Source organism: Chiloscyllium plagiosum, unplaced genomic scaffold, assembly GCF_037043375.1.
Source record: "Chiloscyllium plagiosum isolate Xiang-an unplaced genomic scaffold, Cpla_swu_hap1 HiC_scaffold_7, whole genome shotgun sequence".
NCBI lineage: Eukaryota > Metazoa > Chordata > Chondrichthyes > Orectolobiformes > Hemiscylliidae > Chiloscyllium > Chiloscyllium plagiosum.
Window position 1 is genome coordinate 105,975,381 of NW_028270145.1, and position 23,751 is coordinate 105,999,131.

Genomic DNA, 23,751 nt, shown 5'->3' on the forward strand with positions numbered 1-23,751 from the left:
CAGTGCATTCCGCATGCTAACATCCCACTGAGTGAACTTTGTTTCCTCATGTCTCCCTTGTTTCACTTCAAAGCTGCCCTCTTTTTAAAAGTGGGAACAGCTTCTCCCCATCTACCTAACCCACTCATGACTTGAAAGCCTCTCAAATATCCTCTCAGCCTTCTTTCTCCAAGGAGAATAACCCGACTTTCTTCAATCTATCCTCCTGAAGTTTCTCATCCCTGTAATCGTTCCTATATATTTCATCTGCAATCTTTCCAATGCCATGGGCAGCACAGTGGCTAACACTGCTGCCCCACAGTACCAGAGTCCTGGGTTTGGTTCCAGTCTTGGGTGACTGTATGGAGTTTGCGTGTTCTCCTCTTTGCGTGGGGTTCCTCCCACAGTCTAAAGATGTGCAGACTAGGTTGGTTAGCCATGGGGAATGCAGAGTTACAGGGATAGGATAGAAGGGTGGATCTGAGTGGGATGCTCCTTGGTGGGTTGGTGTGGATTAAGTGGGCTGAATGGCCTGCTTCCACATTGTAGGCATTCTAGGATTCTCACCTTCCCTGTAATGAGGCAGCTACAATTGCACACAGTCCTGCACCTGAAGTCTACCAGGTGTTTTGTTGAAGGTTTTAATCTATTTTGATAATCTGTTACCTTTCAGAAAACTGTGATGCCTGAGCTTGTAGCCAAAGAAAGTTACATTCAGTTCCTAAACTTGGCAGATGAAAATATCAGCGTCACAGTCCAAGGGCGAGATGACTTTCCAGTCACCATGGCTCCCTTTCAGGTAAGCATCGACAACATATCGCAGATGGTCCCAGCTGACTGTAAAGCTCTGAGGAAAAGAGGAAATGGATGAGGAGTAAAACAAAGATCTGTGTATGCTGCAGATCTGAAACTGGAACGGAAATGGCTGGAGAAATAGGCCCGGCAGTATCATTGGGAAGAAAGCAGAGTTAAAGTTTTGAGCCCTGTGACTCTTCATGAAGGAATAGTTTTGGATGAGGAATAGTTGGATAGGTTGGGCCTGTAACCAGTGGAGCTTGGAGAAATGAGAGGTGATCTGAGTGAAACCTATAATATCTGAGGGGATTTGAGAGGCCGGATACCAGCAGGATGTTTCCTCACGTGGGGAAGACTAGAACTCCAGGGCAAAGTTTAAAAAAGAGAGTTCTCCCTTTAAAGATGGAGGTGAGCAAAATATTTTTTCACTCAGTGGGTGATTAGTCGGTTTAGCTGACTTGGCTAGACGGTTGGTTTGCAAAGTTTTGTGATGCCAACAGTGTGAGTTCAGTTCCTGAGGTTAGCATGAAGGACTCTCCTTCTCAACCTCTCCTCTCACCTGAGACCTGGTGGCCCTCAGGTTAAATCATAAAGAGACCTTGGAGTACAGGTTCATAGTTCCTTGAAAGTGGATTAGCAGGTAGATAGGATAGTGAAGAAGACGTTTGGTATTCTTGCCTTTGTTGGTCACTGCACTGAGTACAGGAGTTGGGAGGTCATGTTGAGGCTATGCAGGACATTAGTTAGACCACTTTTGGAATACTGCATTTAATTCTGATCTCCATTCTATGGGAAAAATGTTGTTAAAGCTTGAAAGGGTTCAGAAAAGATTTGCAAGGATATTGCCAGAGTTTAAGGGTTTGAGTAATAGGGAGAAGCTAGGGCTATTTTCCCTGGAGGGCTGGAGGCTGAGGGGTGACCTTATAGAGGTTTATAAAATCATGAGGGGCATGGGTAAGATAAATAGACAAGATCTTTTCCCCGGGATCTTCTGACTGAGAGGCATCAGTACTGCTCACGGTACGGCAATTGATACCTGGTCTAGGTCACAGAGGGAGATATCCAACTGTAAGACCCTGTCAGCCTGGATATTAGCCAGCTATTTCAATACGCACTGCTTCAGTCTCTGACAGGTCGTGAATGGTGCTGAACATTACGTTGTCATTGGTGAACATCCCCACTTCTGACCTTTTGGTGGAGGGGAGGAAGTAGCTGGAGATCGTTGGGCTTAGCACACTACACTGAGCAGATGTCCTAGAACTGGGATGGCTCAGATGGGTCAGCATACCATGAAGGACTCTCCTTCTCAATCTCTCTCCTCATCTGAGATGTGGCGACCCTCAAGTTAAACTACCACCAGTCCTCTCTCTCTCTCTCTCTCTTTCTTTCTCTCTCTCCTTTTATATATATCTCTAATGAGAGAGCAGACCTCTGGTCCAGTGATTTCCATCATTCTGCTATTGGTAGCTGCAGCTTCAGCTGCTTCAGTGCTAAGCTTTAGAGTTGCCTGCCCCTTAAAACTCTTTTAAAGACACTCAATAAGGTCACCTCTTTGAACATCTAATGTTTCTTTTCCTGCCTTGTCTTTAAATAATTGCTTGATTGTATTCCTGTGAATCATCTCAGGATGTTTGAAGGTGTGGTTGACCAGACGACCATTAGACACAGGAGCAGAAGTAAGCCATTCAGCCCATCAAGTCTGTTCCACTACTTAATGAGAGATGATGGCTGATCTGATAATCCTGAACTTCACTTTCCTGCCTGTTCCCCATAACCCTTTTATCCCCTTACTAATTAAAAGGCTGTCTATCTCAGCCTTGAATATAATTAAGATAGCTCTCTGCAGTAAAGAGCATCACAGATTTCCTGCACCAAGAAATTCCTCCTCGTCTCGGTTTTAATTGTGTAACCCTCTCATTCTGACATTACCCCCTCGACCGTCCCACAAAGGGAAAGAAACCTTTTTGCATCTACCCTATCAAGTCCTCATTAGTATCACGTGAATTCAAGTTGTTGATAGAAGTTGGTAATTTTAGAAAGATCTTACTAAATAAATGTCCCTTCTTGTCTTTCACAGGATCCGGACAATTACACCAAGTTGCAGCTGGATGCTCCAAATCAAGCTTTCGGTTTTAATATTACGTATGAAAACAACACCGAGATATGCCATCAAAACATCAGTGAGAGGAGTGCATACAGCATATTAATGTACACAGAGGTCAACACGCCCCATTGCACACTGGTCAGTAAATATCATTAGCCAGCTCTTCTAACATTTAGATTAAAAACGGAGTGAATGCTGCAGCAACAGGCTTTGCACCTCCATTATTCAAGTTCTGATTTCACAACATCTCTCTCTTTTTGCTCGAGCTTAGAATCTCCACAATGTGGATAGAGGCCATTTGGCCCATCAAGTCTGCAACGACCCTCTGAAGGCCAACCCACCCAGACCAGCCCTGTAACCCCACATTTCTCATGGCTAATCCACCACATTGCACATCCCTGGACACTATGGATCAGTTTAACATGGCCAATCCAGCTAACATGTTTGGATCATGGGAGGAGACATACACACACAGACAGAGGGAGAACGTGCAAACTCCACACATGCAGTCACCCGAAGCTCTGCTCTTCCTAACTCCTGTCCAAAGCTTCATCCTGGTGCCACTTCCCACAGTACTAGCTGATGTTCCCACAAGGAATGATGGTCACAGCCCTGTTACAGCACAACTTGTTCACATTGTGTCGGTTCCACCTGCCCCAGTACTGATCCTCATGTCTCAGGAATCCGGAAACCCCTCCAACACATTGTTCATCCAACTAAGTGTTAACCTGATTTACCACTCCAATACCAAATAGTCTTTGCAGTTGTGAACAAACCAGGCATTAGTACCCTAAAGATCCTGATTTAGAACTCTGTCACTCCTGACACTTTATTTGTTGAACCTTAATGGGTGGCACGGTGGCTCAGTGGTTAGCACCGCTGCCTCACAGAGCTAAGGGCCTGGGTTTGATCCCAGCCTCGGGTGACTGCCTGTGTGGAGTTTGCAAATTCTCCCCGTGTCTGCATGGGTTTCTTCCCACAGTGTAATGATGTCTAGGTTAGGTGAATTGGCCCATGGGAAATTGTCCGGGATGTGCAGGCTAGATGGATGAGCCATGGGAAATGCAGGGTTACAGGGATGGGATAGTGGGAGTGAGTTGGATGGAATGCTCCTTGGTGGGTCAGTGTGGATTCAATGGCCTGATTCCACACAGTACGGAGTCTAAGTGGTGCTGTGAGGCAACAGTACTAACCAGTGAGTATTTGTGGGACCAGTTTTTGGGGCTAAGTGATTTAAGGCCAGGTTTGTTCACCAGTTATAAATCCACACACAAGGGAAGCATAGAAAACTTCCAGTTTTTATGGGTTGAGGGGATTAATGAGTGCTTAGTCGGTGGTCTGGGTCGAAGGAGATGGTGCAAGCAAAAAAAGGAAATGATATAGGTAAAGTGAATTCAAATCCAAATTCAGCAGCCATCGCTGTGGTCTCAGTCTTGTTTAATAAATGTAAGCACCTACATCTTTAGAGCAGCCTGGACAGAAAGGGAACTGGAAGTCAGGAATAGGGTAGAGATATTTCAATGGTATGAAAATGTAATTACTGCAGCACAGAACCTTTGTCGATTAATGAAGACACCTTTCACCTGCCAGCCCTGTTTCTGACAGGCTCCAGCCGGTCAGCTTCTTGAAGTTTCCAGTGGCCTTCTGCGCTTGTGCAAACTCACAAATCAGCCTCAGGAACCTACTCTGAAAAGCCTACAATGCAACTGTCTCCCGTCTTCAGGAAGAAGCACAAAACTGTACGCAGGAGTAGGCCATTCAGCCCTTCAAGCCTGCTCCACCATTGATATGATCATGGCTGAACCTCAAAATATATGGGGTGGTACGGTGGCTCCGTAGTTAGCGCAGCTGCCTCACAGTGCCAGGGACCCAGGTTCGATTCTTGCCTTGGGCGACTGTCTGTGTGGAGTTTGCACATTCACCCCCAGTGTCTGCGTGGGTTTCCTCTGGGTGCTCCGGTTTCTTCCCACAATTCAAAAAGATGTACAGGTCAGGTGACTTGGCCATGCTAAATTGCCCATTGTGTCAGGCACATTAAATCAGGGGTAGATATAGGGTAGGTAGATATAGGATCTGGGTGGGTTACTCTTCGGAGGGTCAGTGTGGACTTGTTGGGCCAAAGGGCCTGTTTCCACACTGTAGGGAATCTAATCTATACTCCACAGCACTGCTTTCCCTCCACACGTCTCAAATGTCTAAAAAATAGGTCAGTCTCACACTTGAGTGTACTCAGTTACCTGGCTTCCATAGCTGTCTATGTTCCACTGATTGACCACTCTCTGAGAGAAGAAACGTTTCCTCAGCTCAGTTCCTGAATGGTCTACCCTGTGTCCTGAGGCCATGACCCCTGGTTCCAGGCCCTCCAACCAATCCTCCTCACTCTAACAAAACTCTCAAGGCTGTGAATGTTCCCATCAAATTTCCTCTCTTCTCTAGGGAGATAAACCCGATTCTCCACATAAGTAAAGCCTGCTGACTCTGCTTTTAGACCAATTAATCTTTTCACCAGGACCAAGTCAACACACTTCAGAATTGAACACAATATTCTGTTCCACTGAGGTCAAATCAATGTTTCATAAAGATTGTCATTTGATAGTCAATCTTTTCATTCAGCTCCAGCTTTCAATATCTGTCAGAATTTTGATTATATTTGCAATATATCGTGTTCCTCTGAACTTTCTCCTCCTTACTTTCCTGTTCCCTGTTGAATTGAGGCAACATTGCACCATCTCCTGCACTGACTCATTGCTATCCAGGACTTGAAATCTGCAGCACCCCCTCAGCCTTGCTCTCCTTTTACAGTCTTCATGCCTTTAAACCTCATGCTGGACATTCCGTAAGCACTGCATCCTGGTTGACTTTGTTTATCATGTCTCCCTCTCGTCGGTGATCCTTCTACCAAATAATGTTTTGAATGTGCTTGCTTCGCGTTGTGCGACTTTTAAGATGTTTTGTTATTTGTTCATGAGACATGGGGGTGAGCTGCCCATCCCTAGTTGCTCTTGAGAAGCTGCTTTCTTGAACCACTGCACTCCAAGTGCTGTAGGTAGACCAACAATGCTATTAGGGCAGGAATTCCAGGATTCTGACCCTGCAATACTGAAGGAATGGTGACATACTTCCAAGTCAGCATGGTGACTGGCTTGGAGGGAAACTTGCAGATGGCGGTGTTCCCATTTATCTGTTGCCTTTGTCCTTCTAGATTGAATTGAATTAGCTTCATAGTCACACATACTCAAAGGAGAACAGTGATTAGATTAGATTACATTACCGTGTGGAAACAGGCCCTTCGGCCCAAGAAGTCCACACCGACCCACCGAAACGCAACCCACCCATACATTTACCCTTTTTACAAGTTGCTGCTTGTGGATGGAAGTGGCTGTGGATTTGGAATGTGCTGTCTAAGGATCTTGGGTGAATATCTGCAGTGTATCTTGTAGATATTACACACTGCTGCTACAGAGCATTGATGGTGGAGGGAGTGGATGCGTGTGGATGTGGTGAAAGTGAGGACTGCAGATGCTAGGATCAGAGTCAAAAAGTGTGGTGTCGGAAAAGCACAGCTGGTCTTCCAAGGATGCCCACCTTGAAGAAGTTCTCCTCCTCCTTCCACAAGGATCTCAGTGAGTCTCTCTCTCTCTCTCTCTCTCACTGCACCCCCCCCCCCCCCAGGTTGACTCTTCTCCCCTGAAGCATTTCAGCCACGTCCTGAAGCAATTCAGATGCTGCCTGACCGGCTGTGCTTTTCCAGTGCCACGCTTGTGGATGTGATGCCAATTAAGCGGACTGCTTTGTCCTGGATGGCGTCAAGCATTTGAGTGTTGTTGAAGCCGCACCCTTCCAAGCAAGTCAGAGTATTCCATCACACTCCTGTCTTGTGCCTTGTAGATAGTGGACAGGCTCTGGGGAGTCAGGAGGTGAGTTATTTGCTGCAGCATTCCTAGTCTGAATCAATGGTGCTGGTTTTTACACACAAAGTTCTTCGGTGGTGAAACTGCAATATGAACTCTGCCTGGGAATGATTCCAAACAAACACTGTGTTTCTGTGTGAGTTACAGCCTATTTAAAAAAAGACAAGAATGGAATTCCCTCAGCACAGTTGTAAACATTATTAATCACAGTCGCTGCCTGCATCTTCCACCTCAGCATTAAATCAGGTTTCTGATCTGCTCTTGTAGCCACTGTATTTATATGGCTGGTCCAGCTGACTTTCTGCTCAGTCCTAACCCCCAAAGTGTAGGTAGTAGATGATTCAATTATGGGTAATGCCATTGAATGTCAAGAGGGCATATTTCAACAGTGATTAACGGTTAATTTATACGGAGGAAATTCCACTGTCTTCAGTTTAGGGTAGCATTTGCCAAACTCAGTGGGACAGCCCCAAAACCACTGCAAAGAAACAGGCAGGAAAGGTAATAAAAAGACTTCGGTATTCGTGTCACATTACACAATCTAGTCTCAAAGAATTGACGGTCTCAATTCACAGTAAATAATGTTATAGCAGTCAATAGCATCACAGCCTGCTGTGTCAATTGGTGCAACTTCACGCTCCACTGCGGAGATTGGAGCACTGAACCTAGCCTGATGCTCCAGTGCAGTACTGAGGGAGTGCTGTACTACCAGAGGTGATAGCTTCTGAATGTCAAACTGAGGCACCGTCCCTCAGGTGGACACAAAAGATCCCATGTCACTATTTCAAGGAAGAGATCTCCCCAATGTCCCGGCCAATATTTATTCTTCACCCAGTACCATTCCAACAGATGGCCTTCGGGTGATCACGTGGCAGTTCGTGGGATCTTGCTGGCGGCACGGTGGCTCAGTGGTTAGGACTGCTGCCTCACAGTGCCAGGGACCCGGGTTCAATTCCTGGCTCGGGCAACTGTCTGTGTGGAGTTTGCATATTCTCCCTGTATCAACGTGGGTTTCCTCCCACAATCCAAAGATGTGCAGGTTAGGCGGATTGGCCATGCTGAATTGCCCATAGTGTTCAGGGATGTGTGGGTTAGGTGCATTAGTCAGGGGTGAATGTAGAGTAATACGGTAGGGGAATGGGTCTGGGTGGGATACTCTTTGGAGGGTCATTGTGGACTAGTTGGGCTAATGGCCTGTTTCCAGACTGTAGGGATTCTATTCTGTGCACAAATTTGCTCTTGTATTTGCTACATTGCACTTCTGTCAATCCATCATTAGATGTAAAGCTCTTGAGGAGATCCTGGGTCCTACACAACGGAAATGCAAAGTGGGGAAATATCCAAAATGGTGGATGGGAGTGAATCTTGAACGTGAGAGCTGCTCCTTTTTTGGAGATTTTTTTCTTCAATGCTGAAATTCAATCCCCAATTTCTTGGTCCGGGTAATTACTGCTGTTGTCAGTTTTAGCTTTGTTTTTGGAACTCTTAAAAAAAACTTTCCTTCCCAAACTCACAATAATTTGTGTTATTTTGTATTCAGCTGGAAGATCAAACATCAAAGCCACAGAAAGGAAAGGCTGCAGTGAGGTAGGACACTGTCCTCTTTAACTACTTCTTGTAAGTAAACTGTTTCTTCTGATCTGTGCTCAACCCCTGAGATCTGTCTACAGAATCGTAAATGCCTTCACTGAAGATTTAAACGTGACCATGGGGGATGTGAATTTTGGCACTATCTACAAGAACTTCGGCAGCTCATTGTACAAGACCATGGATAGAGGATAGTAAGTGGAGCTTTCTTTCTAAAATATTTTATCATAATGTGTGCCTAGGATTCCAATTCCCACATATGACAAGCCCTCACCCGTTCGTATTGTAGGTATGTTAGTGTTGTAGCTATGATAATGGGTGAGCCATCCACTGATTACATTTGAATCCCATCTATGGTGAGCTGTAAAATTGCAATGAATAAATCCTTCCCCAACCCGGGGAGATCTCTGTGCTTCTGATTTCTTGCACATTCCTGATTTGCACCATCTACAAGGCACAAGTCAGGACTGGATGGACAACTCCCCACTTGTCTGGATGGGTGCAGCACCAGCAGCACCCTGTGGAGCAAAACAGCCCATTCGATTGGCACCACTTTCAGCATTCAGTCACCCATTACTGCTGCACAGTGGGAGTAATGTGTGCCAACTGAAGTGGTACTTTTTCTAGAAAAGGGAAGACTAAGGGTTGAACTGATACGGATGATTTTTGATTGGAATTATTATTGTCACATGTACCTAGGTACAGTGAAAAGGTTTGTTTCGTGTGCAATACAGGCTGATCATACCATACAAAGTGCATTAGGTTAATAGAACAGAGCGAGGTATACACTGTTACTGCTGCAGAGAAGGTGCACAAACAGCAAGGTCAGCATGAAATTTGAGATTTGAGAAGTCAATTCAGAAGTCTAATAACAGTGGGGAAGAAGCTGTCCTTGAGCTTGTTAGTATCTGTGAATAAGCTTTTGTATCTTCTGCCCAATGGAAGAGGTGGAAGAGATTATAACTGGGGTGGGAAGAGTCTTTGATGATGTTGGCTGCCTTCCTAAGGCAGTGGGAAGTGTAAATGAAGTCCACGGATGGAAGGTTGGCTTGTGTAATGGACTGGGCTGTGTTCACAGCTCTCTGTAGTTTCTTACGGTCCTGGGCAGAGCACTTGCTACACCAAGGTTGTGATGCATCCGGATAAAATGCTTTCTATGGTGCATCCGTAAAAGTAGATAAGAAACTTTATGGACGTGCCGAAGTGTTGAAAGATATTGGTAAGGTGGACGTGGATAAAATGTTGAATTTATAAGGGAGCCCAAAATCAGTACTACTTCAATAACTAATAATGAGAAACGAGATAGTCTCGGGAGAGTGACTTAGATTGATTGCAGGATTCACTAGCACAGCAACATTTTTAAAAGCATTCTTTCATTAACTATTGATCTCATTAACAAGCCAAGCATTTTTGACCCATTCCCACTTACCCTTGAATTGAGTGACTTGTTGGACCATTTCAGAGAGAAGTTAAGCACAGTATTGCTATGCGTCTATGGTCATGTCTAGGCTGGAGCAGGTAAGCACAGCAGATTTCCTTCTGTAAAAAGACAATTGGTTGTTTAAAGGATCAATGATAGCTGTATTAATCAAACACTATCAGTGTCTTTGGTGAGGTTTGAACCTATATTTCCACAGCATTAGGCTCTGGATTACCAGAGTCGAGAGTGTGGTGTTGGAAAAGCACAGCCGGTCAGGCAGCAGCCGAGGAGCAGGAAAATCGATGTTTCGAGCATAAGTCCTTCATCAGGAATGATTCCTGATAAAGGGCAGATGCTCGAAACGTCGACTCTCCTGCCCCTCGGCTGCTGCCTGATCAGCTGTGCTTTTCCAACACCACACTCTCGACTCTGATCTCCAGCATCTGCAGTCCTCGCTTTCTCCCTCTGGATTACCAGCCCAGGGTGATATTGCCATTGCACTATCATATCACCTACTGATGTGGCGATGGAGTAGCATTTAAAGGGATGCTGGATCTACCCATGAGGGAGAAAGAAATAGAAAGGATTTTAAAATTAAAAAGACAGCAAGTGCTGAAAAACCCAGCAGGACTGTCAGTATCACTCCAGCGGTTCAAGAAGGCAGCTCACCACCTCCTTAACTAGGGATGGGCAATAAATGCTGGCCCTGCCAGCGATACCCACATCCTGCCTGTGAATTCCTGATGAAGGGCTTTTGCCCGAAACGTCAATTTTGCCTGTCCTCGGATGCTGCCTGAATTGCTGTGCTCTTCCAGCACCACTGATCCAGAATCTGGTTTCCAGCATCTGCAGTCATTGTTTTTAACCAATATATAACTATAGTCTGTGGAGAGAGGAACAGTGTTAACGTTTTGAGGCCAGTATGACTGTTTAGAACATGTTACTCAAGCTATTAGTGCCATTCCACAGATCCATCTGCAGTACCTTACTTTTATTATCTTTAGAAGGGTTTCTGGAAAGGGTGAGATGACGTCGTCATGGGAGGGCGACTATGTCGAAACAAATACATACCAGTTCTGTTTAGTTCCCTGTTCTGAACTCAAAAGAAACAGATTTTCACTTTTTCTTTGTTCATTCAGCATTACTGGCTGGGCCCAGCATTTATTGCCCATCCCTAGTTGCCCCTTGAGAGGGTGTTGGTGAGCTGCCTTCTTAAACCACTGCCGTCCACCTGCTGTAGTTGGACCCACAGTGCCCTTGGGGAGGGAATACCAGGATTTTGATCCAGTGACAACATAGGAGCAGTGATATATGTCCAAGTCAGGATGATGAATGGCTTGGAGGGGAACTTGCAGGGACTGGTATTCCCATGTATCTGCAACCCGTGTTCTTCGAGATGGCAGTAATCATGGGTTTGAAAGGCGCTGCCTGAGGATATTCGGTGAGTTTCTGCAGTATATCTTGTAGATAGTACACATTGCTGCTACTGAGCGTCGGTGGTGGAGGGAGTGGATATATTTGGACAAATGAGTTACAGGGTATTAACCAGGACAAAATGTGGCATTTGTTCAAAAGAGTATATATTAATCTGGGAGAAAGTGAGGACTGCAGATGCTAGAGTACCAGAGTTGAAAAATGTGGTGCTGGAAAAACACAGCAGGCCAGGCAGCATCCGAGGATATATTAATCTGTAATAGGAAAAACACTGGAAGGATATTCCTGAAGACCGGGGGAATCCAGTGCTAGGGGCACAAGCTAAGGATTCGGGGTAGACCATTTAGGACTGAGACAAGGAGAAATGTCTTCACCCAGACAGTGGTGAGGCTGTGAGAGCGGAAGCACGGAAAACAGTTGAGACCTGAACATTGAATGTTTTCAAAAAGGAGCTATAGTTCTTCGGGTTAAAGGGTTTGGGGAGAACGCGGGAACAGGGGACTGAGTTGGATGATCAGCCATGATCGTATTGAATGGCGGAGCAGGCCGAAGGGCCGAATGGCCTACTCCTGCTCCTATTCTTTACTTTTCTATGAAACGTTCTGATGGATTGCATCTCTGGCATTGATTAGTTGGGAACTTCTATGAGTGAGGCGAAAGTGAGGACTGCAGATGCTGGGGATTAGAGTCGAGAGTGTGGTGCTGGAAAAGCACAGCAGGTCAGGCAGCATCCAAGGAGCAGGAAAATCAACATTTTGGGCACGAGCCCTTCATCAGGAATGAGGCTGGGATGCCTCGGGGGGGTGGAGAGATAAATGGGGGTGGGTGGGGCTGGGGAGAAGATAGAACATAGAAAAGTACAGCACAGAATAGGCCCTTTGGCCCACGATGTTGTGCCAAGCATTAATCCTAATGTATAATAAAATAACTTAGCCTATGCACCCCTCAATTCACTGCTGTCCATGTGCATGTCCAGCAGTCGCTTAAATGTCCCTAATGACTCTGCTTCCACCACCACTGCTGGCAACGCATTCCATTGATTCGCAACTCTCTGGTAGTTGAAGGTAGTTGGGAGTGCAATAGGTGAATGGAGGAAGGGGTAAAGGTGATAGGTCAGAGAGGAGGGTGGAGCGGATAGGTGGGAAGAAAGATCGACAGGTAGAACAGGTCATGAGGATGGTGCTGCGCTGGAGGTTTGGGACTGGGATAAGGTGCGGGGAGAGGAAATGAGGAAACTGGTGAAGTCCATATTGATGCCCTGGGGTTGAAGTGTTCCGAGGCGGAAGATGAAGTGTTCTTCCTCCAGGCGTCAGGTGGTGAGGGAATGGCAATAGTGGAGGCCCAGGACCTCCATGTCCTCGGCAGAGTGGGAGGGGGAGTTGAAATGTTGGGCCACGGGGCGGTCGGGTTGATTGGTGCGGGTGTCCCAGAGATGTTCCCTGAAGCGCTCTGCGAGGAAGCGGCCAGTCTCCCCAATGTAGAGGAGACCACATTGGGAGCAACGGATACAATAAATGACATTTGTGGATGTGCAGGTGAAACTTTGATGGATGTGGAAGGCTGCTTTGGGGCCTTGGATGAGGTGAGGGAGGAGGTGTGGGCGGAGGTTTCTGTGGTGGCAGGGGAACATGCCAGGAGGGGAGGGTGGCTTGTTGGGGGGCGTGGACCTGACCAGGTAGTCACAGAGGGAACGGTCTTTGTGGAAAGTGGATAGGGGTGGGGAGGGAAATATATCCCTGGTGGTAGGGTCCATTTGGAGGTGCAGAAATGTTGGTGGATGATGCGGTTTATGCGGAGGTTGGTGGGGTGGAAGGCCCCACCAACCTCCACATGACCTCCAGTGACAACTGACTCAACACCGACATTTTTCACAATTCCACCGGCTCCCACAGCTACCTGGATTACACCTCCTTTCACCCTCTCTCCTGCAAAAATGCTATCCTGTATTCCCAACTCCTCCATCTCTGCTGTATCTGCTCCCAGGAGGACCACTTCCACCGCAGAACACACCAGATGGCCTCCTTTTTTTTAAAGACCACAATTTCCCCACCCACGTGGTTGAAGATGCCCTCCAATGCATCTCCTCCTCTCCGACCTATCACCTTTACCCCTTCCTCCATCCACCTATTGCACTCTCAGGTACCTTCTCCCCAGCCCCACCCCCTCCCATATATCTCTCCACCCCTGAGGCTTCCAGCCTCATTCCTGATAAAGGGCCCCTGCCTGAAATGTCGATTTTCCTGTTCCTCGGATGCTGCCTGACCTGACTAGCACCACTCTAATCTTGACCTCTATGAGTGACACCACCCCACCCCACACGAGCCTTGATCCTGGCCAGATTTAGACAGATACGACACGGACCTAATGCAACCGTCAGTGAAACCCGCTGTTAACTTTTTGGAGAGTGACCAGGGCCGAGTATCGGGGTTTTTCTTTCCACTGATCATTTCTCTGTTTTACACAGCTACAAACTAGTGTGCCAAAATGCAACAGCAAAGCAGATCGTGGATGTGGGATTGGTCGACTTTGGAGCAGTTTACACACTCATTCTGAGTAAAACGGTGAGTGTGAAGGTGAACGATGCAGTCTGTTTTGTTGAATGAGAATTTGTGAGATGGTGGGGAAAGCGCAGGGAGCGGTGGTGGATGGACAGAAACATGGAGTTCAAGCCACGATCAAATCGGCCACAATCTTATCGAGTGGCAGAGCTGGCTCGAGGGGTCGAAGGGCCTACTTGTGCTCTTAACTCTTGGGAGTGGGATTAATGGGATGGATCTTTCAAAGAGCCAGCACAGGCAGGTTGGGGCAAATGGCCTCCCATTGTGTTATACGAATCCACAATCAGGCAGACCCCGCACAAAACATTGTTTACTGAATTAAGGCAAGTTTTAGAAAATTACCTTTGTGTCATATAACAGGAGTTAAATACAAAATCGAAGGTCATATGATGGATGTTTTCTGGAAGAAGTTAGATATATTTCTTCAGACTAAAGGGTATGGGGCGAAGGTGGGATTAGAACCCTTAATTGGATGATCAGCTGTGATCACACTGAATGGCAGATCAGACTCAAATGGCTGAATGGTCTCCTCCTACTATTTTCTATTTTTCTATTTGGTGATTGTCTTGACATAGTCTTTAATTAAAGTGTCGGTAGTGCAAGAGAAAAAAAATAATGGAGAGGAAAAGTCAGTGAGCAGTTGGTGAAGACTTCAGCAGCTGCATTCTCGAAGCTTCTCCACGGATCTTCCCTCCAATGCTCTCTTGGCACATCTCCATTGCTCCCAGGTTTAATCAGTCTGCTATTGGAGGCCATGCCTTCAATTTGCCAAAACTCCAAACCCTACTCCTCCCTCCCTATACCTCCTCCACCCCTCTTCCCTCCTTTAAGACACCCATTAAAGCCTACCTCTTGGACCAACCTTTTTGCCCTCTGTCTTTCTGAATATTTTATTTTATATGCTGCAATGACACTTTGCTTCATTTAAGGTGCTATAGAAATGTGAGTCATATATCTGAATACCACTCAACTCCCTGGTACTCTGACTGATTGACTGACTGACTGATTGATTGATTTGATTTATTGTCACGTGTACCTAAGTCCAGTGAAAAGCTTTGTTTGTGAGCAGCCCAGGTAGATCATAGTAAACAAGGACATAGAGAGCACAGGGGGAGAAATAAACTTGGACAGAGTAAGGCATACAGGATACACATCAAAGGATGTGTGGTGGGCAAAACCAACTTTAACAAGATCAGCATTATTTGGGGTGAGGTGTGTGTGTGTGTGTGTGTGTGTGTGTTCTGCCTGATGGAAGAGGTTGCAGGAGAGCATTACTGGGGTGGGAGGAGTCTTTGATGATGTCAGCAGTCTTTCTGCAGCAAAGGAGGCGTAAATGGAGTCCATGGCAGAAGGTTGGCTTCCGTGGTGTGCATGCAACCTTCTGTAGTTTGTTGACACGGTACTGCTTGCATTTGGAAGTACTGACTCCACCCCATTATGTTCCACTTGCCTTCAGCCTAAAGACAGCAGCTTGAAGATTTGGAAGACTGAAGACGTCAAAGCAAACGTCATGCAAATCGCGTGGCAAATTCCTCAATACGTCCTGATGTCTGCTGGAGAGGTTATGTTCTCCATCACTGGTGTGGAGTTCTCTTACTCACAGGTATTGTAATGTCCCTGAGACTGTCTGACGTTGCTGAGCTTGAACTAAGAACAAACGGATATTTCTACAGTGACTACTAGATGCTTTGCTGATAGAGACATATTTTTGATTTGCACTCATCAGGGTAATTCACAAAAGTATCAAGGGAAAGGGATATTTATACTGCTGGATGATTATCAAGCCTATAGTAGACCTAGAGATTGAATAAATGGTGAAATTTTCAACAGTGAATGGTTTGGAAACTAGAAGTCTAAATTAGGAGCAGGAGTAGGCCTTTCATCCCCTCAATCCTGTTCCACCATTCAATGAGATTGTAGCTGATCTGTGGCCTAACTCCATATACCTGCCTTTAGCCCATATCCCTTAATACCTTTGCTTAACAAAATATTATGTATCACTGATTTAAAATTAATAACTGAACCAGCATTCACTGCCACTTGTGGAAGAGAGTTCCAAATATCTACTACCCTTTGTGTGAAGAGGTCCTTCCTGATATCTCTCCTGAACAGAATGGCCCTAATTCTCAGACTATGGCCCTAGAAATGCCAACTAATGGAAATAGTTTATCTTGCTCCACCCTTTTCTATTAATGTCTTAAAGACTTTGATTAGATCACTCCTCAATTAATTCCATCAGTTCTGGGTTGTACAATCATTACAATTGAGAAGGAAGCTATTCAGCCCATCAGGTAGTTGCCAGCCCTCTGTAGAGCAGTCCAGATGGTCCCATTCCCTCATTCATTCCCCATATTCTCTGCAAATTCATTTCCCTTAAGTATTCTAAAACCATGAGGGGCAGAAATGAATAGCCAAAGTCTTTTCCCATGTGTAGGGGAGTACAAAACTAGAGGGCATAGGTTTAAGATTAGAGGGGAAAGATTGAAAAAGGGTCCAAAGAGGCAATCTGTCCACACAGAGGGTAGTGCATGAATATAATTCCACGAGCTGCCAGAGGAGGTGGTAGAGTCAGGTACAATTACAACATTTAGAGAAACATTTGGTCGGCTGGATACAGACCAAATGGAGCTAGTTCATTGAGGAAACATAGATGAGTTGGGCTGAAGGGCCTGTTTCCGTGCTGTAACACTTTATGCCAATACAGCTTGCGTTGAGAAGAGAGAGACTCCCTACAGAATGGAAACAGGCCCTTCAGCCCAACAAGTCCACACCGACCCTCTGAAGAGTAACCCACCCAGACTCCTACCCTATATTTACCCCTGACTAATGTACCTAACACTATGGGCAATTTATCATAGCCAACTCACCAACCTGCACATCTTTGGATTGTGGGAGGAAACCCACGCAGACACGGGGAGAATGTGCAAACTCCACACAGACAGTCCCCTGAGGTGGGAATCAAACCCAGGTCTCTGGTGCTGTGAGGCAAAGGTGCTAACAACTGAGCCACTGTGCTGCCCAAAACTGTTGCTGGCCCTAGTGCCCTACTCATAGGCAGCAGGTCCCCAGTCATCACCACTCACTGCAGAAAAGTTCTCTTCCTGACATCCTCCTCTCTATCTCTAATACTAAACTTAAATCTGTCTTCTCGTAGTTCTTGGAACATAGCGTAGTATAGCACAGGAGCAGGCCCTTCTGCCCACCATGACTGTGTCAAGCCATTCTAAACTATCCCATCTTCCTGCACATGTTCTATATCCCTCAATTCCATGCCTGTACACGTGTTCATCTAAATGCCTTTTAAACGTTGCTGTTGTATCTGCTTGTACCACCTCCCCAGCAGTGCATTTCAGACACCTATCATCTTCTCGCTAAGAATCTTTCCTTGACATCTCCTTTAAAAGTCCTGCCCTGCCCCCCCCCCCCCCCCCCCCTCCCCCCCCTCCCCCCGCTTCCCCTGTCCTTACACCTCTACCCTTAGCATTTGAGATTTCCACCCTGGGAAAGAGACTCTTGACCCTGTGCATGCCTCTCATTATTTTATATACTAGAACGTCGCCCCTCGGCTTCCAAACGCGTTAGCGAAAATAATCCAAGTTTGTCCAAACGTGGACATGATCGGTATGGACTTCAGTAGGTGTTCGACAAGGTTCCTCATGGTAGGCTGGTTAGTAAGGTCAGATCACATTGGAATTTGGAAACAGAGCTGGCTAGAAGGTAGAAGTCAGAAGATATAGAGAAGGTCTGGCTAATAAGTTTGCAGATGACACTAAAATTGGAGGAGTAGTGGACAGCGAAGCTCTCCAAAGCTTCCATGGTGTACCTCAGAGTACAACAGGATCTTAATCAGATGGGCCAATAAGCCAAGGAGTGGCAGATGGAGTTCAATTTATATAGTTAAAAATCACACAAAACCAGGTTATAGTCCAACAGGTTTATTTGGAAGCACTAGCTTTCAGAGCACTGCTCCTTCATCAGGTGGTTGTTCTGATGAAGGAGCGACACTCCGAAAGCTAGTGCTTCCAAATAAACCTGTTGGACTATAACCTGGTGTTGTGTGATTTTTAACTTTGTACACCCCAGTCCAACACCGGCACCTCCAAATCTTAATTTAGATAAATTTTGGAAGGACAAATCAGGACAGGACTTATACATTTAAAGGTAAGGTCTTGGGGATAGTTGCTGAACACAGAGACCTTGGAGTGTAGGTTCATAATTCCTTGAAAATTGAGTTGTAGATAGATAGGATGATGAAGTGTTTGGTATACTTGCCTTTATTAGTCAATGCACTGAGTATTGGAGTTGAGAGATCATATTACAGCTGTACAGGACATTGGTTAGGCCACTATTGGAACACTGCATGCAATTCCGGTCTCCCTGCTAGAGGAAGGATATTGTAAAACTTGAAAGGGTTCAGAAAACATTTACAAAGATGTTGCCAGGTTTGGAGGGCTTGAGCCAGGGGGAGAGGCTGAATAGACTGGAGCTATTTTTTCTGGAGTATCAGATGCTGCGGAGTGACCTTACAGAGGTTTATAAAATCATGAGGGGCATGGATAGGATAAATAGGCTTGGTGGGAGTGGGGGAGTCCAAAACTAGAGGGCATATGTTTAAGGCGAGAGAGGAAAGATTTAAAAGGGACCTAAGGAGCAACTTTTTCACACAGAGGGTGGTGTGTGTATGGAATGAGCTACCAGAGGAAGTGGTGGATGCTGGTACAATTACAACATTTAAAAGGCATCTGGATGGGTATATGAATAGGAAGGGTTTAGAGGGATATGGGCCAAGTGGTGGAATATGGGACTAGATTAATTTAGGATATCTATGACTCTCCTATCTAATACACTCCACTCCAGGCAGCATCCTCATAAAGGAGGAGAAAGTGAGGACTGCAGATGCTGGAGTACCAGAGTTGAAAAATGTGGTGCTGGAAAAACACAGCAGGCCAGGCAGCATCCGAGGAGCAGGAGAATCGACATTTCGGGCATAAGCCCTTCTTCAGCAGCTGTGTTTTTCCAGCACCACATTTTTCAACTCTGGTGTCCCTGAAGAAAGGCTTATGCCCAAAACGTCGATTCTCCTGCTCTTCGGATGCTGCCTGGCCTGCTGTGTTTTTCCAGCACCATATTTTTCAACTCTCAGCATCCTAATAAATCCAAAGTTTCCACATGGTTAATAAAATATGGCAACCAGAACTGTACACAGGACACCAAATGTGGTCTGACCAAAGTTTTATACAGCTGCAACATGACTTGCCAACTTTGACAAGCATGTCATATGCCTTCTTTAGCAACATATCCACTTTCAGGGATCTTGCACCCCAAGATCCCTCTGCACATCAATATTCCTAAGGGTCCTGCGATTTACTGTGCTCTCCATTAATGGGAATAGCTTCCGTTTCTCTTGCGCAGCAAATTAAAACGTGGCGGAGTTAAGATGGAGTCCTGCTTGCCTGCCCAAAGCCCTGTGTCGATGTGGGCCATGCACTGATTTACTATACTGCCACTGGGTTACCATCAGGTTTTTGCTGCTGTGAGTGATCTGACCTTGTTTCTTTACCAGAACCTCCTGCTTTATCAGCCCTCCTCTACAGCCATTCATGAACAAGTGTGTCTCCTGAACCTGGAAGGAGGCAATTTGTCCCCACACTACAGTTATAGATTTGTAGAGTCATACAGCCATAGAATCATACAGCCATAGAATTATACAGCCATAGAATCATACAGCCATTGAATCATACAGCCATAGAATTATACAGCCATAGAATCATACAGCCATAGAATTATATAGTCATAGAATTATACAGCCATAGAAATATATAGCCATAGAATCATACAGCCATAGAATCATACAGCCATAGAATCATACAGCCATAGAATTATACAGCCATAGAATTATATAGTCATAGAATTATACAGCCATAGAATTATACAGCCATAGAATTATATAGTCATAGAATCATACAGCCATAGAATTATACAGCCATAGAATTATATAGTCATAGAATTATACAGCCATAGAATTATACAGCCATAGAATCATACAGCCATAGAATCATACAGCCATAGAATTATACAGTCATAGAATCATACAGCCATAGAATTATACAGCCATAGAATCATACAGCCATAGAATCATACAGCCATAGAATTATACAGCCATAGAATTATATAGTCATAGAATTATACAGTCCTGGAGTCAAAACTGTTGATTGCAAGTCATAATCAAACTATAAAAAAACTTCAGATTTTCCACAGTATTACCATTAATTAACCCATTCTAACCACAAGTTCCATGAGCTGTCTTTGAACTGAATAAGACAAAGTCAGTGCAAAACCTAATCTAAGCAGCTTCAACTTCTGCTTGCCATTGAGGTGCCCTGTAAAGTGATTCATTACTGCATGAGGCTTCCAACGGTGTATTGAAAAGGCTTTCACAATAACGGCAAGGTATCAGAGGACTGAGTGCACCCTCAGAAATTCTACTCCGGCAAGCATAACCACCTACAGGAAACCAGAGTGGAGGACTGATTTGTAGGGAAATAGGTTCACCCTGATTCAAAGATTCCAAACAAGTCCAAGAACAATTGAATTAAGGTAAAACTATTGAAAATGGAAGTCTGTTCCAAGTGTGACATGGAATATATTTGGCCAAACTAAGCAACTGCTGATGAATTAAGTTGTCACAGCAAAACATGCACAAATGTCTGAACTCAGGAGTGAGCTGTTGTATGAAAGCAAAAAGAAAAATTAATCAGTTAATCAGGAATATTTTGCTATAAGCTCATGGTTGCACCATAGTACTCAGTACGTATTATGCTGGGGTGGCAAGGTGGCTCAGAGGGTGACATTGCTGCTTCATAGCACTAGGGACCTGGGTTTGATTCCAGCCTTGGGTGACTGTCTGTGTGGAGTTTGCACATTCTCCCTGTGTCTGTGTGGGTTTCCTCTGGCTTCCTCCCACAGTGCAAAGATGTACAGGTTAGGTAAAGTGACCATCCTAAATTGTCCACAGTGTTCAGGGATGTGTAGATTAGGTGCATTAGTTAGGGGTAAATGTAGAGTAATGGGGGAATGGGCCTGGGTAGGTTACCCTTCGGAGGTTCGATGTGGACTCGTTGGGCCAAAGCTTTGACAAAGGGTCAGTTAGACTCAAAACGTCAGCTCTTTTCTCTCCTTACAGATGCTGCCAGACCTGCTGAGATTTTCCAGCATTTTCTCTTTTGGTTTCAGATTCCAGCATCCACAGTAATTTGCTTTTATATTGTGCCAATCCAAATCCACTGTCTAAACCTCTCGCCCAATTCTTAAGGATCTGTATCCCTCTGCTCCCCGCCTACTCATGCATCTGTCCAGACACATCTTAAATGAATCTACTGGGCCTGCCTCTACCACCTCTGCTAGCAATGCGTTCCAGGCTCCTACCACCCTCTGTGTAAAGTACTTGCCACATGTATCCACCTTAAACTTTTCACCCCTCACCTTGAACACGTGACCTCTCATTATTGAATCCCTCACCCTGGGAAAAAGTTTATCTCTATCCACCCTTCATGATTCTGTAAACCTCAATCAGGTCCCCCCTCAATCTCCTTTTTTCTAATGAAAATAATCCTAACCTACTCAACTCTCTTCATAGCTAGCACCTTCCATACCAGGCAACATCCTCATAAACCTTCTCTGCACCCTCTCCAAAGCGTCCACATCCTTTTGGTAATGTGGCGACTAGAACTGTACACAGTATTCTAAACACGGCCAAACCAAAGTCTTGTACGATTTTAACTTGACTTGCCAGCTCTTATAGTCAATTCCCAGTCCAATGAAGGCAAGCATACCATATGCCTTCTTGATCACTCAATCGACCTGTGCAGCCACCTTCAGGGCACTCCCAGATCTCTCTGCCCATCAACTTTTCCCAAGGCTCTTCTGTTTACTGTATAGTTTGCTCTACAGTTAGACCTCCCAAAATGCATCACCTCAAATATGCCTGGATTGAAATCCATCTGCCACTTCTCTGCCCAACTCTCCAGTCTATCTCTATTCTCGTATCTTCTTTGACAGTTCCCTATGCTTTCTGATACTCCAACAATCTTTGTGTCATCTGCAAGCTTACTGATCAGGACACCAATGCCCTTTTCCAGACCATTTATGTATATCACTGATCCCAGCACTGACCCCTGTGGAGCACCACTGGTCACCTTTCTCAATTTTGAGAAACTCCCACTACTACCCTCTGTCTCCTGTTACACAACCAGTTCTTTATCCACCTAGCTAGAACACCCTGCACACCATGTGACTTCACTTTCTATATTAGTTTACCATGGGGAACCTTATCAAATGCCTTACTAAACTCCATGTATATGACACCTACAGCCCTTCCTTCATCTACCAACTTGGTCACTTCCTCAAAGAACACTATTAAGTTAGTAAGGCATGATCTCCCCTGCTCAAAACAATGTTGCCTATCGCTGATAAGCCCATTCCCTTCCAAATATAAATAGAGCCTATCCCTCAGTACCTTCTTCAGCAACTTTGCCATCACTGACGTCAGGCTCACTGGTCTGTAGTTATCCGGAATATCCCTACTACCCTTGGGGACAACATGAGCAACCCTCCAGTCCTCCGGCACTTCACCTGTATTTAAGGATGCCACAAAGATATCTGTCAGGGCCCAGCTATTTCCTCCTTCATCTCCCTCAGCAACCTGGGATAGATCCCATCTGGGGTGTAGGTTTGCTCACTGAGCTGTAGGTTTGATATCCAGACGTTTCATTACCTGGCTAGGTAACATCATCAGTGGTGACCTCCAAGTGAAGCAAAGCTGTTGTCTCCTGCTTTCTATTTATATGTTTGTCCTGGATGGGGTTCCTGGGGTTTGTGGTGATGTCATTTCCTGTTCGTTTTCTGAGGGGTTGATAGATGGTGTCTAGATCTATGTGTTTGTTTATGGCGTTGTGGCTGGAATGCCAGGCCTCTAGGAATTCTCTGGCATGTCTTTGCTTAGCCTGTCCCAGGACAGATGTGTTGTCCCAGTCGAAATGATGGTTTTTTTTTCATCCGTGTGTAGGGCTACGAGGGAGAGAGGGTCGTGTCTTTTTGTGGCTAGCTGGTGTTCGTGTATCCTGGTGGCTAACTTTCTTCCTGTTCATCCAACGTAGCGTTTGTGGCAGTCCTTGCATGGAATTTTGTAGATGACGTTGGTTTTGTCCATGGGATGTACTGGTCTTTTAAGTTTGTTAGTTTTTGTTTGAGAGTATTGGTGGGTTTGTGTGCTACTAGTATTCCGAGGGGTCTTAGTAGTCTGGCTGTCATTTCTGAGACTTCTTTGATGTATGGTAAGGTGGTTAGGGTTTCTGGCGGTGTTTGGTCTGCTTGTTGTGGTTTGTACCTGAGGAATCTGCGAACTGTATTTTTTGAGTATCCGTTCTTCTTGAATACGTTGTATAGGTGGTTCACCTCTGTTTTCCGAAGTTCGTCTGTGGTGCAGTGTGTGGTGGCTCGTTGGAATAGTGTTTTGATACAGCTTCGTTTGTATGTGTTGGGATGGTTGCTGGTGTAGTTAAGTATTTGGTCAGTGTTTGTCGGTTTTCTGTATACGCAGGTTTGTAGTTCTCCGTTGTCCTTTATTTTGACTGTGATGTCCAGGAATGCGAGTTTGTTGTCGGTTTCTTCCTCCTTGGTGAACTTTATGCCTGTGAGGGTGTTGTTGATGATGTTAAATGTCTCTTCTATCTTGTTTCGTTTTGTGATGACAAAGGTGTCATCTACGTAGCGGACCCAGATCCACCTTAATTGTCCACCTTAATATTCTTTAGCCTACCCAACACATCTTCCCTCCTTATGTTGACGTGATCCAGAGTAAATGTCTGTCTCTGATCTCAACATTCATCATGTCCCTCTCCTCAGTGAACACTGATGCAAAGTAATCATTGAGAATCTCACCCATTTTCTCAGGTTTGACACACA

At 45.3% G+C, this 23,751-nt stretch overlaps 1 protein-coding gene across 1 annotated transcript in view; it reads left to right on the plus strand.

Annotated features, from left to right (window-relative positions):
• slc15a2 (solute carrier family 15 member 2) overlaps window positions 1–23,751 on the plus strand; it is a 135,122-nt gene that overhangs the window by 73,849 nt on the left and 37,522 nt on the right. The window contains exons 16-21 of the mRNA XM_087989335.1: window positions 653–778; window positions 2,852–3,016; window positions 8,330–8,376; window positions 8,460–8,570; window positions 13,695–13,791; window positions 15,245–15,391. Of these exons, the coding sequence (XP_087845461.1) occupies window positions 653–778; window positions 2,852–3,016; window positions 8,330–8,376; window positions 8,460–8,570; window positions 13,695–13,791; window positions 15,245–15,391 (693 nt within the window). The remainder of the gene's footprint in view (window positions 1–652; window positions 779–2,851; window positions 3,017–8,329; window positions 8,377–8,459; window positions 8,571–13,694; window positions 13,792–15,244; window positions 15,392–23,751) is intronic.